The sequence below is a fragment of the Papio anubis genome, chromosome 19, assembly GCF_008728515.1.
Source record: "Papio anubis isolate 15944 chromosome 19, Panubis1.0, whole genome shotgun sequence".
Classification (NCBI taxonomy): Eukaryota; Metazoa; Chordata; class Mammalia; order Primates; family Cercopithecidae; genus Papio; species Papio anubis.
The window spans coordinates 27,297,769-27,315,766 of record NC_044994.1 but is presented as its reverse complement, the minus strand read 5'-3'; the positions used below and the strand labels follow the sequence as shown (position 1 = coordinate 27,315,766).

At 38.7% G+C, this 17,998-nt stretch overlaps 1 protein-coding gene across 3 annotated transcripts in view; it reads right to left on the bottom strand.

Annotated features, from left to right (window-relative positions):
• Positions 1 to 644: 644 nt before the first annotated feature.
• The window catches only part of LOC101008249 (zinc finger protein 271), a 38,752-nt gene continuing 21,398 nt past the window's right edge, over positions 645 to 17,998 (bottom strand). For 2 of the 3 annotated variants that reach the window (XM_031658780.1, XM_003914301.5), the window contains one exon: positions 648 to 4,928. In XM_031658780.1, the coding sequence (XP_031514640.1) occupies positions 3,118 to 4,928 (1,811 nt within the window). In that variant the 3' untranslated portion in view covers positions 648 to 3,117. Of the gene's footprint in view, positions 4,929 to 17,998 lie in introns of all 3 variants that reach the window. The other variant, XM_031658779.1, reaches the window with a different exon arrangement.

Sequence of the window (17,998 nt, the reverse complement as noted above, 5' to 3'; positions counted from 1 at the left end):
CCCTTCCCCTGCCCCCTTCAATAGGAACCAGTAGAGTGCCCGACACTGAATATTTACCAAATAAGTGATAACCACCATGCTCCACATTTCTTGCACTTCCTTTTGTGCCATTGTGATTATTCCCTCCCTGCATTTATGCCTCTATTCCCATCCTTCAAAGCTCAAGGACTTCAAAGCTCAAGGACTTCAGGACTTCCACAAAGCTCTCCCTTTTCCTTCTAATCAGAATTGAACCCTGACTCCTCTGAGTTCTTACAAGCATGTCCTACTTTTATGATTACATTGAGCCATATGTTTTCTGTACATATTAGTCTCTATCACTATACAATATACACTTCATTGGAAGAGACAGTATATTCTTTTTATGTACTACAAAACCTCCCAAAAGGTCTTGCCTTAGCATCACACTAAGGAAGTAATATAACAATGCTAAATTAAAATATTAATTGGACAATTATGGAGGACAGAGTAAACAACTTTGTAGTACTATTATTTAGTAGCAGAACTTATCAAATTGTTAATACCAGAAAGACAATTTGAATTTTTTATTTTTTCAAACTATTTCTATTTTTCAGTGGAAAACTTTGCATGTGTGTTGCCTGTTTTCAGGATGTATGTCAGAAATCAAAAAAGTCTGATGAATGTTGCCACTTGAAAAAAATATCAGAAAGTCTTTTTATTTTTACACAGAATAGACTATACAAATTAATCATGTAGGTACTTTAGCTACTGTATAGGAAAAACTTATTGTCTTCTCTATACTCACAATATTTCTGACACCAGATGTATATGAGGTTTTCCCATATCAAGCAATTCTCCAATTTTCCGTGGACACCCACTAAGTGCCCTGTAATTAAATTTTGATGCTATCTACCTGGAATCAGATCAGCATAGATGCTTCAGGTTAAGGGCTCAGTTCTACAAGTGAAACCAGTTGTGTCAGTTTCGGACACTAATCTGCACTTCAGACACCAATCTCATGTCCATGTTTTCACTGATGCTTCTGACCAACTGGTTATAAATCCAAGGTTACTACAATCCCCTCTTTGAGTTTCAGCATTAGCTAGAATGGCTCATAGAATGTAGGAAAAGTTTATTTACTAGATTCTTGTAAAAGAATACAACTAAGGGTCAGCCAGATGAAAGAGATGCATAAGGCAAGGTGTGTGGGAGGAACACTGAGCTTCCATGCCCTCCCTAGGTACAACACCCTCCTAGTACCTCAACAAGTTCAACTGGAAGCTCTCTGAATCCTGTCCTTTAGGTTTTTATGAAGGCCACATCACATAGGCATGAATGATTAAATCACTGGCCACTGGTGACTGAATTCCATCTCCAGCCTCTCTCCTCCTAGAGGTCAAGGTAGGGTGGAGTTGATCTGAAAGTTCCAACCCTCTAATCACATGGTTGATTCTCCTGGCAACTAGTCCCCATCCTGTGGTTCTGTCTTTCCAAAAGTAATCTCATTAACATGAACTCAGGTGTGGTTAAAGGGGCTTGTTATCCTAATTACTCTTACCACTCAGGAAATTGCAAGGGTTTTAGGAGCTCTGTACTAGGGGATGAAGACCAGATATATATTTATTACAAATCACAATTTCACAGCTACTACTTTTTGTTCAATCTATAGATGAGAAGATAAATGCTGCTAGAAACATCTCTACACTTTGACATAATGAAAATTTTTTTAAAGATCCTGTTTCACAGGTTTGGCAGCTGTTATTAAATGGTAGTGAAGAACTTTCAAACCAATAGAATTTATGGGCTGTATTATTCAAAGCAAAATAAATCTATATTTCCTGTGAACATTACGAGAACTTGCACAAACTAATGTGCACTAGGAAAACCAAAACTATACCCTCCAAAACTAAAAACAAAAAAAAAATTCTGAGAAAAGGGGGCACTGGAATTATGTACTTAGTAAGTTTAATATCAGAATAGTATAGCATGTTTACACACGTGGAATTTAAAAATAGATATCTAGCATTAGCATAAAGTAAGACTAGCTATCAGGGTTAAGTGTCATATTATTATAAATGCCAATTAAGATATGGAGGGGATTTAAGTTTTCCCTACATTATCTAAAATAATTTCTGATATGCAATTGGTAATTTAAGCTCTCTAAAGGTTTGAGATTATAACAATAATACATTTCCTTCTGACTTTTGACTGAATACCTCCCACACTGATTTTTACAATACTTGATAAGTTCTGCATTAGATCTCTCACAATAATACAACTCTCTTCCTGTAGGTTATGTCTGAATAAGACTAGAGCTTTTCCAACGTTATAGAAAAGATAGAAATTTGTTTCTATTGTTGTATACTCACATTCAGTAAAAAAATTTTTCACATTGAAGGTTTTCCCACAACTCACAGGACTCTTCCTCAGAGTTTTTCTTTTTCTTCTTTTTTTTTTTTTTTCTTGAGACAGAGTCTCACTCTGTTGCCCAGACTGGAGTGCAGTGGCGGATCTCGGCTCACCGCAACCCCCACCTCCCAGGTTCCAGTGATTCTCATGCCTCAGCCTCCCGAATAGCTGGGACTACAGGTGCCTGCCACCATACTCAGCTAATTATTTTTTATTTTTTGGTAGAGACAGGCTTTCACCATGTTGGCCAGGCTGGAGAATTTTTCTTAATTTTAGTAATGTCTGAGCTCTGAGTTAAACTTTCATTATAAAAACTGAATTAATCTCCTGTGTGGTACTGGTGTTTTTGGTTTGTTTGTTTGATGTTGTTGTTGTTTTTTAATAGACAGGGTCTTGCTCTGTTGCCCAGGCTGGAGTGCAATGGTGGGATCATAGCTCACTGTAGCCTCAAACTCCTGGGCTCAAGTGATGCTTCCACCACTGCCTCCCAAAGTGTTGGGATTACAGCCGTGAGCCACCACGCCTGGCTCCAGTGTGGTTTTAATGTAGCATAAGAGCTTACCACTGATTAAAAAACTTTTTCATACTCATCAATAATGAACAGCATTCATTAGATTTTTTCCTGGTATGGTGTCTCTGGTACTGAATAGAGTTGAAGTATATACTAAAGGTTTTCTCACATTCATCACATTTTAATTGTCTTCCCCACAATGGACTTCCTCATGAATAGTAAGTTCAGAGAGTTGGCTAAAACTTCTGCTGCACTGCACACTGGTAAGGTTTCTCCCCAGCATGGATTTTCTGGTGTTCAATAAGATCTGTGCATGTGCTAAAGGCTTTCCCACGTGCCTCACACTTATACGGCTTTTCACCAGTGTGTATTTTTTGATGGTTAATGAGATCATAACGCCGACTAAAGCTTTTGCCACACTCATCACATGGATTTGGTTTCTCCCCAGTGTGGATTCTCTGGTGTACAGTAAGAGCTGAGCACTGACTGAAAGCCTTCCTGCACTCACTGCATTTATATGGTTTTTCCCCAGTGTGGATTCTCTGGTGTTTAATGAGGTCTGAGTTCTGAATGAAACTTTTGCTGCACTGTGTGCATGGATATGATTTTTCTCCAGTGTGAATTCTCTGATGAAGAATAAGGTCAGAACTCTGACTGAAGGCTTTCTTACAACTATTGCAATGATAAGGCTTTTCACCAGAGTGTACTCTCTGATGTTTAGTGAGGTCTGAGCTTTGACTAAAAGTTTTATCACACTGATTACATGCATATGGTTTCTCTCCAGTGTGTATTCTTTGATGCTTAACAAGATCTGAACGGCGACTAAAGCTTTTAGTACAATCACTACATGGATAAGGTTTCTCTCCAGTGTGGATTCTCTGATGAAGAATAAGGTTGGAGCTCTGACTAAAGGTTTTCCCACATTCATCACATTCATAGGGTTTCTCACCTGTATGAATTCTGTGATGTTTAACAAGATCCGATCTTCGACTAAACATTTTATTGCACTGATTACATGGGTAAGGCTTCTCTCCAGTGTGAATTCGTTGATGATTAATAAGATCTGAAAGCCTACTGAAGGTTTTGCTACATTGATCACAAGGATAGGGTTTCTCTCCAGTATGAATCCTCTGATGTAAAATAAGGACTGAGCTCTGATTAAAAGCTTTCCCACATTCATTACATTTATAGGGTTTCTCTCCAGTGTGGATCCTTCGATGTTTAATAAGGTCTGAATTCTGACTGAAACTTTTGCTACACTGATTACACGGATATGGTTTCTCCCCAGTGTGGATTCTCTGATGCAGAATAAGATCTGAGCTCTGACTGAAGGCTTTCCCACACACATCACATTTATATGGTTTTTCCCCAGTGTGAATTCTTTGATGTTTTATCACATCAGAACTCTGACTAAAATGTTTGTTACACTGGTTACAAGTATAAGGCTTCTCTCCAGTATGGATTCTCTGATGTTTAACCAGATCTGAGCGCTGGCTAAAACTTTTACTACAGTGACTGCACTGATAGGGTTTTTCTCCTGTATGGATTCTCTGATGTATAATAAGATCTGAGCTCTGACTGAAGGCTTTCCCACACTCATCACATTTATAAGGTTTTTCACCAGTGTGGACTCTTTGGTGTTTAATAAGGTCTGAGCTCCGACTGAAACTTTTAATACACCAATTACAAGAATAGGGTTTCTCCCCAGTATGAATTCTCTGATGCAGAACCAGGGCTGAGCTCACACTAAAGGCCTTTTCACACTTATCACATTCATAAGGTTTCTCACAATGGGTTCTTTGATGCCTAAAAAGGCTTGTACTCCAAACAAAGCTTTGCCCATATTTGTCACAGTTATGAGGTCTCCTTTTAAAGACGTTCTGATCTTTTTCATTTAATTTATCCCCAAATTCACAGAATTCTCTGCCTTCAGAATCCTGGAGAACATTCTCTCTGAGACTGCTAGACTCTTCTGTCAATGGTTCAGTTTTTGCTGTAATTCCCTCCTCTGAAGCTGGCTTTCCAATCTTGGTCTTGTTCTCACCATCTGGAACAATAAACAAAATCCAAATGGAATGCATTCTGTATATTGTAAGAAAGTTTCAGGTGACACAGATTAGTATTTGCCCATAAAATGTGATCACAGTGTGAGTATTCCAAAAAATGAACATTACCCTCTGAGGAAACCTAGAAAGATTCAATAAGTAAGGGATCACATTAATCATTTATAGAAGTGATGTACCAGATATGCTCCGTATGTTTGTCACAGGAGATCTAGGAATTCTGAAGCCTAATTAGTGATTAGTAAATTGTGACTAAATCCTAGAATGAATACATAAGTATTTTATTAACATATATAAGGCAAGCAGGGTGAATCTCAAAAAAGATAAAAAAGTTGGTTGGGCTTCATCTAGTACTACCCAGCGATTTGGGCTAAAAGTATGGTATTAACAAAAAAGAGAAAAAGAAAAACAAGGAAAAGAAAATGCTTCAATTACTTTGTATCTTCTCTATCAATTTTTAGAAATGGTACACAATTGATTGTTAATACACCAGTGGAACATGTACTATGTTCTCAATACCTTATATAATAAAGCCACAAACGAGAATGATCCCAGTCCTTAAGTACAGCAATCACTTAAATATTGAGTTTTCATACAACTGTTTGAATTTATTATGTGAAAACATCAATAGGATTCCAAATGGTTAATGCTGCATACCTTCCATCTTAGTATGAAAATTATGGTTTTTATTTTCACTCAAATGGAAGGCCATCCTAGTTCTGCCATAGGAATGTCTTTAGGAAGAATACCCAGGAAAATAATAATGGTTACACCTGAAGAAAACTGGGAGTCACATGGTGAGGAGTATGAGGAATCCTGAGAAACTTTTTATTGCAAACACTTTGATAATGTTTGACTCTTTCATCACTTGCATGCATTAGCTATTTTTAAAAATGAATATACCTGTGAACCACAAATATCTGAGATGGGTCTCAGTAAATTTAGAATTTTATTTTGCCAAGGTTAAGGACACGCCCATGACACAGCCTCAGGAGGTCCTGATGACATATGCCCAAGGTGGTCAGGGCACATTTTAGGGACACATGAGACATCAATCAATATATGTAAGATGTACACTGGTTCGATCTGAAAGGTGGGACAACCGAAGCAGGGAGAGGGGCTTCCAGATCATAGGTAGATAAGAGATAAAGGGCTGCATTCTTTTGAGATTCTGATTAGCCTTTCCAAACGAAGCAATCAGATATGCATTTCTCTCATTGAGCAGAGGTATGACTTTAAATAGAATGGGAGGCAGATTTGTCCTAAGGAGTTCCCAGCTTGACTTTTCCTTTTAGCTTAGTGATTTTTGGGTCTGGATATTTATTTTCCTTTCACATACCAAAGTAAATAAAACTGTTGAATTATGGGAAAAAAAGAGATCTATATTTGTATATGACAATTTGTAGTAGTAAACACAGACCACAAAGTGATAATATAAATCACTCTGAAAATTGGTTGCAAGAAAATGTATTGTGTTATGGTCTATATGAGCCACTGTAAGTGTACTTCACAAGCAGTGCACTCAACTGAGTGATCGTTATCTTTATGATTTAGGACATGCTATCCAACAAAAGAATCCAGATAGCTGGACCAGAATTAAATTTGAACCCCATAAGCTCCATTTTGGCTAGGCTGTAACCGGGAAGGTATATCTACCACCAACCAGGCTGGCCAGCAACTGCCATTAGGAGAAAGAAAGAAACATCATGCCCAGGAATGGTCAGAACAGAATCTTAAATTTTCAAAATCAGTTCTATAATAAATTTCTACCTCTTTTGTCCTGGTTATTTCTAAGGAAGTGACCAAGAAGACATAATCCCTTTCTGGCAACAGCCACATTCAGTGAACAAACTTCCTTACTAAGGAGTGTGAACCAGAAAAAGGTTAGGAAGGTAGAGTCTATATCTTTTCTGAGTTGACTTCTGAGGAGCCATTCCTATACTCAACAATACCAGATACCTATGATTGTAGGGCACATGAAAGCTTCACTGAATTTCTTTTTTTGAGATGCAGTCTCATTAGGTTGCCCAGAATGATCTTAAACTCCTGAGCTCAAACAATCCTACCTTAGCCCTCTAAGTAGCTAGTATTACAGGCTTATGCCACATTACCGGTTCCCACTGAATTTCTTGACTATCAGCCCATTGTTGAGTGGTGTTTATTACAAAAGGCATATCTGTCAGACTACAAATGGTCTGGAGAGCTGAAAACACAATTTGGGTGAAAGTCTAAAACCTAAAGGGGTACTTCCAAGTGGAGGCTTCTTCCGTCTTGCCAAAGGCTCCAATTAGCAGAATCATTAGTTATAAATAAAGACTACCTCAAAGGAGTCATTAGGTTTGTGAGGGGTCCCAAAGGACTTGTGGCACTTCTCTATATTCAGTTCTTCCCAATAGGGAGGATCCCCTCTGGCACTTAAGTGATACTGAAATACAGAATACCTACTAAACATTCAGATGTAGAAGCAGTAACAACAGTATACTGAATTGGCCTAAAGAGCCCCACTGACAAACCATGTTAGCCTCCCTTCTGCTGAACCCTGCCCAAATCCCATTAGGTGAATTCAGGTGCTTCCTCCCCACAGTGGACTGACTAGAATGGCAACTTGGGGTCCTGTATTTAATAGAGACTAAGTTTCATTCCTTCCTCTTCCTGAAGCTTCCCACAATATTTGAATGGGTAGGTTATGGCTTCCAGTGTCCCTTAGAGACAGGAAGACTTCAGTGCTATCCCAATCATATTTCTCCTTAAAGCATCTGAGGTCAGGATAAGGAATTAGACAGAATCAGAGAGCACAAATGGAAAAAAGATTCTGAGTCAGTATATAAGGCATATTTTACTTTTGGTTTCAAGTGAGGTGATGGTTGCTTGCAGGTCAACCAAATGAACTTATCTAATGTTATTGGTTAACCAAAGTCTGTAGTAGGTGGCAAGGTACCATTACTGACACCACTTGTTTCTGCTTTAGGGCCTCTTGATTAAAAAGTCACAGCCATACTGTTTCTGGTTGAAGCTGCAGAGTTTATGACTCTTGATTGACTCAAGGTTGACTTGGACAGTGGTGACTCTTTTAAAGGTAGCATTTGCTACCCTACTGTCAAGATAACACCTCTTAAATTCTTGCTTGGCTTCAACATAAGGGTTAACGGAGTTTTCTAAATGACTCTTGAGAATTTATCTAATTCTTCATACCAAGTTGGTCATTTTCATCAGCACTGTAATTCCAGTGTGGAGATGTAAGAGCCTGGATACGAGTTAGTATCTTGTCCATGGTATCTCGCAGGAGTTTTGTCTGTCTGAGGGAAAGCCCCCTCTCTCCTAGGGTGCCAAAGTTCCTCTATCACATCTTAGATCCACTGCAAAAGGACTCTGAAATGACTTTTACTGTCATCTCCCAAGGGATCTGAGGTTGGCATGACAGACTACAGGAGGGGCTAAATAGTAAGACGGCTCAGCTATTTCCATTCTTCCTTAATCTTTAAGCAACCAACCCAAGCAAACCAAAGTTCTAACAATTCACCTGGTTTCTGTCCATAGTGTTCATCAATTTTCCTCCTTTTATGCTCAGTGTAGCTACATGTCTCTGTAACTGTCTGAAAGTGGGTGGAAACTTTTGTCCACCCAATAGGAATCTTAACTGCTATTTGTTACAATGGCACACACCTGAGGCTGACTACTGCTAAGTCTCTGTAACTGTCTGAAAGTGGGTGGAAACTTTTGTCCACCCAATAGGAATCTTAACTGCTATTTGTTACAACGGCACACACCTGAGGCTGACCACTAAATTGAAGTTCCCCTGGAGGAAAGTTAGCAACAATCAGGGCACTGTTTAGATAGCTGTCTTTGAACATGCTTACTGGATTTGGCTTGCAACCACCTCCTGAATTCCTACTCATTAACAGGCAATAAAATGAAGAAACATTTATTGCTCTGTTGACCATACATTTTGGTCAACATGTTCACTACCAATTCTCACGGACTTCCCTCAAAATCTGTTAAAGAGCCCGTGAGGCCTTTATACTTCCTCTTCCAGAAAGTCATGTCTCTGTCAGCATCCCATCATTATTACCAACACTATCAAAAACTGAAAAATCTGGGATTTGACCCTATTTGCAAGCTAACGAGTCAATCTACTGCAGTTTCACAGCCCCTGGCAGAAGACATGAGAATCCTAGATAAGAAACAAAGGACAGTTTATTACTCACAGCAACAGCATTAGACAGAATAGCAGTATTTGTCTTCCTGAACCCTAATTCTTATAAGGTGACACATGTAAGTAAGTTGTATTGCAGGACAGGAACCCTGAGGCAGGGACATAAGGACACCTGTCCTCTGCTTTAGAGGGAGACACTATTACTATATTCAAAGGTTGCTTGCTATACAACATTCTTTTCTTTTCTTTTTTTTTGAGACAGAGTCTTGCTCTGTCGCCCAGGCTGGAGTGCAGTGGTGCAATCTCAGCTCACTGTAACCTCTGCCTCCTGGGTTCAAATAATTCTCCCGCCTCAGCCTCCTGAGTAGCTGGGACTACAGGCGCCCACCACCACACCCGGCTAATTTTGTTTTTGTATTTTTAGTAGAGACGGCATTTCACCCTGTTAGCCAGGATGGTCTTAATCTCCTGACTTCGTGATGGCCTCCCAAAGTGCTGGGATTACAGGTGTGGGCCACTGCGCCCGGCCACAACATTCTTAAAAAACAGTCCAGAACAAATGCAGGCAATTCCTTTGCTTAAAAGATGTGCAGACACACAAGAGTCCACAGAGAATTCTCTCTCAACCATAACTTTAACAGATGAAAACCAGAAGATAATGGAATGTCATCTGCCAAGGGCTTAAGGAAAAGAAGTGCCAACCTAGACTTGCATAATAAGATAAAATGCCTGAAAGAAAAGTTAAAATAAAATTATTTTCAGTTAAACAAAAACCAAGAAAGGTTTTTAAAAATATACCTGCACTAAAATAAATACTAAAGGGAATTCTTCAAGAAGAAAAAATATCCCAGATGCAAGCAAGGTAATGCAGGAATGAAGGGCACTGGAAAAGTAAAGTGTCTGGGTAAATCTAAATGTGTACTTACTGATTAAAGCAATATGAATGTTTTGAGGAGTTTATAAAATACATAGAATTAAAATATATGGCAAAAATAGCACAAGGCGGGGTAGGAAAAACTACAGTATTATAGGGTCTCAGCATTGTCTTAGAAGTAGTAAATTAAACTGTAATAAATCCAGTGTACATGTTCTAATTTCTAAGGCAGCCTTTTTCAACCAGAGTTCCAAAAGACAACGAAATAGAAAATGAATTGAGTGACTATTTTCTTAATTCTCCAATGATGGTACACATTTAATACCATAGTAGATGTATAAGAGAGCCTGATAGCATTGGGGCTTAATTTTTTCACAGAATCACATGTGAGAAAGCCTAGGATGAGGTAACTGTTAAAATAATAGAAGACTGTATAAATAATAAGCTAACAGAAGAAAAAGTGCAAAAACTTGATAATCTAAAATTGGACAAAAAGGAAAAAAAAAGAAATAGATGGAATAAAAAACAAAGAAAACAAAATATGTTGGTACATTTAAATCTAAACATATAAATTATATTCTATGCAAATTGACTACTCCATTAAAAAGCAAAGAAAAACCTACAACTAACATAGTTAATGGTTAAATACTGAATGCCTTTCTCCTAGGAACAATGGGGTAAGGCAAAGATGCCTACTCTTATCACTTCTCTTCAATATTGTACCACTTCTACTCAACATTCCTAGCCAATGAAATAAGACATGAAAAATAACCAACACATACAAATAGGGAAGAACAGTCATACTGTCTTCAGAGACTACACAACCACATACACCGAAAAATCCCTATCTCAAAAAAGCTATTGCAACTTTTAAATCAGTTTACTGAAACAGAATACAAAACCCAACTGTATTTATATATACAAGCAATTAACAATCACAGTCTAAAATGTTTTTTTAATTGTACCCCAGAATGAAATACTTAGAAATTTAACAAAATATGTGCAACATTTGCATAATGAAAACAAAACTGCTCAGAGAAACTAAAAAAGAACAGAAATATACAATTACTTACAAATAAGAAGATTTAATATTGTTAAGATGGTAATTCTCCCCAAACTGATCTACAGATTCAAAGCAACGCCAATCAAAATCCCAGCAGGTCTTTTTTTGGATGAACTGACAAACTCGAGGAAAACAGCCTGTTGATGATAGTAGTAATGCCATCTTGAGATGAAACCACCATAATGACCTATGTTTGACTCCTGTATACCAAGGTATTCCTGTAGCATAGATAACCTCTCATAAAGAAATGTTGCCTGCAGCAGGGATAACCCCTCATAAAGATGCTTATCTAACTTCCCAAGAGGTCAGAGTTTTTAAGGGGGTCTGAGACATGATGACCCGCACATGTTTACTAAAAAAATAAAAATAAAAATAAAAGCTTGTTACATAAAGAGTGCTTTCTGGAGGATGAGGGTGGGGATCTACAATCTTGAGGCCGCCTCAGACATGACTTCTCCTCATCTCTAGTAAGTGATTCTTTTTAGGAAACTGGATTTGTTAGCCTCTTTATGTGGCCTCTCAGCTCCTTTGGACTTTGGGGGCAGGTATGCATCCACTTGCCCACTGGGGAACACAAATTAATTTTAAACTCTATGTAGAAAGGCACAGAAGAGGCTAAACAATTTTGAGAAAGAAGAACAAAACTGGAGTAGTTACACTACCAAATTTCAAGCTTTACTCTAAAGCTATGGTAACCAAGGTAGGGTGGCACTGGCATAAGGGCAGGCATACCTATTAATGGAACAGAACAGATTTCAGAAACAGATCCAAAAACGTATGTACCACTGATCTTCAACAAAGGCGGCAAGGTAATTCAGTATTGAAAAGACAAACTCTTTTCAACAAAAAGTGTTGAAACTAAGCCAGCCATGGTGTGCCATGCCTGTAATCCCAGCACTTTGGGAGGCTGAGTAGATCGCTTAAGTACAAGAGTTCAAGACCAGCCTGGGCAACATGGTGAAACTGTGTCTTTATAAACCCTAACTTTTTAAAAAATATAAAAGTTAGCCAGGTGTGGTGGCACACACCTGTAGTCCCAGCTACTTGGGAAGCTGAAGTGGGAGAATCGCTTGAGCCTGGGAGGTTGAGGCTGCAGCGAGCTGTGATTGTACCACGGCACTCCAGCCTGGGCAACAGAGCAAGACCCTGTCTCCAAAACAAATGAACACACAAACAAAACAAAACAGTCAGAAGTAGATATCATAATGACAAAAATGAACCCTAACTTTTTCCTCACACTATACACAAAAATTAACTGGAAATGTAATATAAATCCAAGCATTAAAGCTAAAAGTATATGACTTCTGAAAGAAAGCACAGAGGATCATCTTCATGATTTGGGGGCAGGCAAGGATATTAGATATGACACCAAAAGCATTAATCATAAAATAAAAAATATAAGTTATACTTTATCAAAACTATAAACTTCTGTTCTTCAAAAGATATTACTGAGAAAAAAAGTCAAGCTACAGATTACGAGAAAATATTCACTAAGCATACATTTGATGACTATGTATCTACAATATACAAATAACTTTTACACCTCAAAAATAATACAATGTGAACAAAAGATTAGAATACACAGTTCACAAAATAAGTAATATGAATAGTCAGCACACGACAAAATGCTCAGTATCACTAGTCATCAGGGAAACACAAATTCAGCCTCAAGGAGCTGAAGGGTACTGGTAAATACCCATTACTGACAATACTACTAACATAGTTAATGACTAAATACTGACTAATCTGTGGACCAACTGGTACTCTCAAACACTGCTGATGGAAATACAAAATAGTATACCTACTTTAGAAAATTCTAGCAGCTTTTCATAAGGTTAAACATTTTCTTACCATACAACCCAGCAATTCTACTTCTAGATATTAATATTTATCCAAGAGAAATGAAAACAAATGTCTACACAAGGACTTGTACAAAAATGTTTAGAGCAGCTTTATTAACAGCCAGAAATGAAAACAATCCAAATGTTCACCATCAAGTGAATCAATGAACAAATTATAATATAGCCATACAATGGAATATTACTTAGCAATAAAAAAGAATTACTGATAAAGCAACGATATGGCTGAATCTCAAAAACATTATGCTGAACTAAAGAAGGCAGGCAAGTATGATTCCATTTACATGAAATGTTAGAGAAGCCAAAGCAAATATATAGTGACAGAGAGCATATTAATGGTTTCTAGGGATGGGGATGGACTGGAAGGAAATTTGGGAGAAGGGTGTTGATACAAAGATTCTATGTTTTGCTTGTGAGGGTAGTGGATACATATGTCAAAACTCATCGAAAGCAAGCTGGGTATGGTGGCTCACACCTGTAATCCCAGCACTGAGGAAGGCTGAGGTAGGAGGACTGCTTGAGCCCAGGAGTTTGAGACTAGCCCTGGCAACACAGCAACATCTTGTCTCTACAAAATAAATTAGTTTGGCATGGTGATGTGCACCTGTAATCCCAGCTATTTGGGAGGCTGAGGTGGGAGATCAATTAAGCTGAGCCTGGGAGGCTCAGGCTGCAGTGAGCTGTGACTGCGCCACTGCACACCAGCTGGGGTGACAGAGGGAGACTCTATTCTCATCTAAATGCACAATTAAAAGAGGTACGTTTTATTGTCCATAAATTATGCCTGACTAAAGTAGATTTAATAAAAGTCAGTAAAAATATATTAGACAGCAACAACACAAAAAACCCTGACCTTATATTCCATCCTTCTATTGCTTCATTTGTTTCCCTTTATAGCAATTCTCCTTGAAAAACTTTCTCATTTCTCTTTTTTATTATTTTATATACAAAAATATGGATACATCTTTATGCGTATACGTACAATTAAAAAATGAATAATACAACAAACAAAATTGAACCTTCCATTCAACTTAAAAAAGTTATCAGAAAGTTTCCAGTACACTAGAATTCCCCTCTGCATGCTTCCCTGTTCCTGTCTTCCTCCTCCAATCTCTTTCCGCCACCTACTCTTGTAATCACTGTGCTAAATTTTGTGTTTATCCTTCTCTGGCTTTCTTCAAAGCTTTACCAAATATTTGTATTTTTAAGAAAGTGTTGTTTGGTTGTGCATGTGTTACAGACTGACTTGTGCTTGTGTACTGCCCCCTCCCTCCCTGCCACCATCCCCAATTCATACGCTGAACCCCTAACTCCCAATGCGATTATAATTGGAGAGAGGGTCCTTAGGAAGGTAATTAAGGTTAAATGAGGTCACAGGGAGGGCTCTAATCCAATAAGACTGGTGTTCTCAGGAGAAGACGAAGAGTGAAGAGGCACCAGGAGGCATACATGCAGAAAAAAGCCAATCTCCATGTGCAGAGAAAAGTGATGTGCAAGCCACGGAGAGAGGCCTCAGGAGAAACCAACTTTGCTGGTCCTTTGATTTTGGACTTTCAGCCTCCAGGACTGTGAGAAAATAAATTTCTGTTGTTTAAGCCACCCAGTAGATGGCATTTTGTTATGGTAGCACTAGCAGACTAATATAGGATGTTTTTGAACTTTATATATTTATAGAATTATACTTGTATTCTGTGGCTTGCTTTGTTTGCTCAACGTTATGCCTGGAAGATCCACCCATGTTGATGTGTGTAGCTGTAGTCCATTCATGTTTGCTACTAAAGCATAACATACAATTTATTTACCTATTCTCCTTCAATAAACAATAACATTTTGCTATTATAAACAATGCTGTTATGAATATGCTTGTATATCTATCTTGGTACACATATGCAAATGTTTCTGTAGGTTATATAAGCTATAAGTTATATATCAAGTTTATATAATGTTGACTCGTTTGGGTCTCAACTAGGTATTTCCAAAGTAGTTGGACCAATTTAGACTTCCATCAGGATTATGTATGAGGAGTTCACATTGTTCTATGCTGTAACCAACATTTGGTCTATTTCCTTTTTAGTCCATTGTCATTAGGCTTTTGTCTCTGAAACTCCATCAAAACTGGATTTATCAAAGTCCCTAATAGGCTCTATCTTGACAAATCCAATGGTCACTTCTCAATCTTATTCTGGATTGATTTGAATAATTGATTACTCTCTTCTTGAAACATTTGATTTCTTCTCCCTAACTTACCTTTCTCATTATCCTGTATAAAGAACCCCAATGGCTTCCTATTACATTGGGAATAAAATTCCAAGTCTTTACTATGGTTTATATGGTTCCACATGATCTGGTCCCTTTTTTTCTCTCTGCCCTCATTTCATTCCACTACCACCCCTAATACCTGTCTACCCCAGGCTCCCTCTGTTCCCGATACATTTAGGAGCCACTGGCATTTGCTACTCCCTATTCCTGGAACACTCTCAGATAGTCATATGGCTTATTTTCTCACTTCATTTATAGCTCTACCCAAATGTTACCACTGCAGGGAGGTGCAAGACTTGGAGCGCCTCTGCATTTCTGAGGTAACAGATACCACAGCTCAATGAGCTGAAATGACCAATTTAATTAACTTGTAAGGTTGCTAATTTTGAGTGAGACTCTTATTACCAGGATAACTAATGGTATTGGAAGTGCTGGTGGCAGTCATGGATGCTGCATAGAGCCTCTCACCATAGAGAATACCCTGGAGTAGGGCCACATCTTCTGTCAGCAACAATTTTCTTTTTTTTTTTTTTTGTTGAGATGGAGTCTCGCTCTGTCGCCCAGGCTGGAGTGCAGTGGCCGGATCTCAGCTCACTGCAAGCTCCGCCTCCCGGGTTTACGCCATTCTCCTGCCTCAGCCTCCCGAGTAGCTGGGACTACAGGCGCCCGCCACCTCGCCCGGCTAGTTTTTTGTATTTTTTTTTTAGTAGAGACGGGGTTTCACTGTGTTAGCCAGGATGGTCTCCATCTCCTGACCTCGTGATCCGCCCATCTCGGCCTCCCAAAGTGCTGGGATTACAGGCTTGAGCCACCGCGCCCGGCCTCAGCAACAATTTTCTATATGAAAAGCAGATCCTGGCTTACTATTGGGTACTGACAGAGATTTCACATTTGAACACAGAGCACCAAGTGACTACACATTACAGACTGCTCATTGTGTACTGGTTGTTATTCCACCAAATCACACACAAAGTAACGTTCCATTGCAAAAGGAAGTCTAGAAGAAAAGTAAATTCCATATGCAAGTGACTAGAATTCCACAGTACCTGGTCTTATTGCTTCACTACCTCTCCCCCTCAATTTGTGTTTATGGTCTCATGGGAATTCCTTATTACCAGTTAACAGCTGAGGAAAAATTATAGAACTGGTTTACAGATGGTGGGGAGTGGCACCAGCCAAAAGTAAACAGCTTTCACTTACACCTCTACTCAGAAGTGGCCTCAAACACGCTGGTGCAGGCAAATCCTCCCAGTGGGCAGAATTTCACGTATGTATCTAGTTGTCCAGTTTTCACGAAAGGTAACATAGCCTAAGATATGTTTATATTGATTAATGGGTAGTGACTAATGGGTTATTTGATTATGGAGGTACCTAGAAAGAACAAGATAGGAGGACTGGAAGGAAAGATTCTAGGGGAAAAGTATGAGTGAGGATGGAATTCCTAGAATGGGCAATGAATGTGAATATATTTGTGTCGCATGTGAATCCTCACCAAAGGGCATCCACTGTGGAGAAGCCTTTCCGTCAGACAGATATGATGATCTACTTTATGACTGTCAACCAGTCTCTTTTCCAATGCTTATCCAATAGGCTCATGTATAAAGTAGTCATGGCGGTGGGAATGAGAACTATATATGGGCTCAACAATATGGACCTCCCCTCATTAAGGCTGATATGCCTATCACAACTTCTATGTGCCCAAGCAGCTAACAGCCAAGACCAAAACCAAGCCCCTAAAAAGGTACCATTCCCTAGAAATGGGGCAGATTCACTACACTGAACCTCTTCTATCAAAAAGAGGGCAGCGATTTGTTTACAAAGTATTAAATACATAGTCCAGATATAAATTTGCATTGACTTAAGGTTATGTTTATTACCACAATATTCGATACTGTTGCCTCCAAGTAACTCATTTTTCAGGAAAAAAAGTATAGCAGTGAGTTCACATACATGTAATTCATAGGTCTTGCCATATGCCCATTAATCAAAAAGTATGTGGAATTATCTGCTAAAGGCTGAGTTATGTCAACAACACAACACCCTGTAAGTCTGGGGTGCTGTCATATAGATGCAATATATGCCTTAAATCAAAGGACAATAAATATTGTTTTTTTCACCATGGCCAGAATACATACACAGGTACAGGAACCAAGGGTGGAGGAAGAGTGAGAATGGTTCCTCTTATTAGAGACCTAATAATTTGCTTGTATTATTTTTGCTTTCTATCCCCCAAATTGTGGGCATGGTGAGTTTGAAGTTCTCATGCTCATGCTCAAAGGAGAAATGTTTCCACCATGGAACAAAGTCATGATTTTGTTAATTTCAAAGATGAAACTGTCTCCTGGTCATTCTGGGATCCTCATGCTGCTGAACCAACATAGAAGGGATCACTTTACTGTCCAGGATGACTGATCTCAATCACCAAAGGGGAACTGGTTGCTGCGACACAGGAAGGGCATTTATAGAAAGAGTATGTCTGGAACTCAAGAGGATTCAATGGGATGCGTCTTAGTCCTCTCATGTCTAGTAGGCCTAGTCAATGGTACACTGAAGCAGCCTGAAAGAAGCAGGATTACTGAGGACTCAGATCATCCAGGAAAGCAGCTTTATATTACTTAACTAGGTAAAGAAATTTATGCCACCGAGGTGCTGGTAGAGAGTAAGGGAGATATAAAATGAGTAATGGAAGAAGATAATTAGGATTATCAATTTAGGCTTTGTGAATAGCAAAAACAGTAGCCATCATGCTTTATGTTAATTATGCCTTTTCCCCCTTTCCCTCACCATTTTATATGAAGGGCACTAGTGGGAGTTAAATTCCAGGTTTCCGGTGGGAATATGATTTA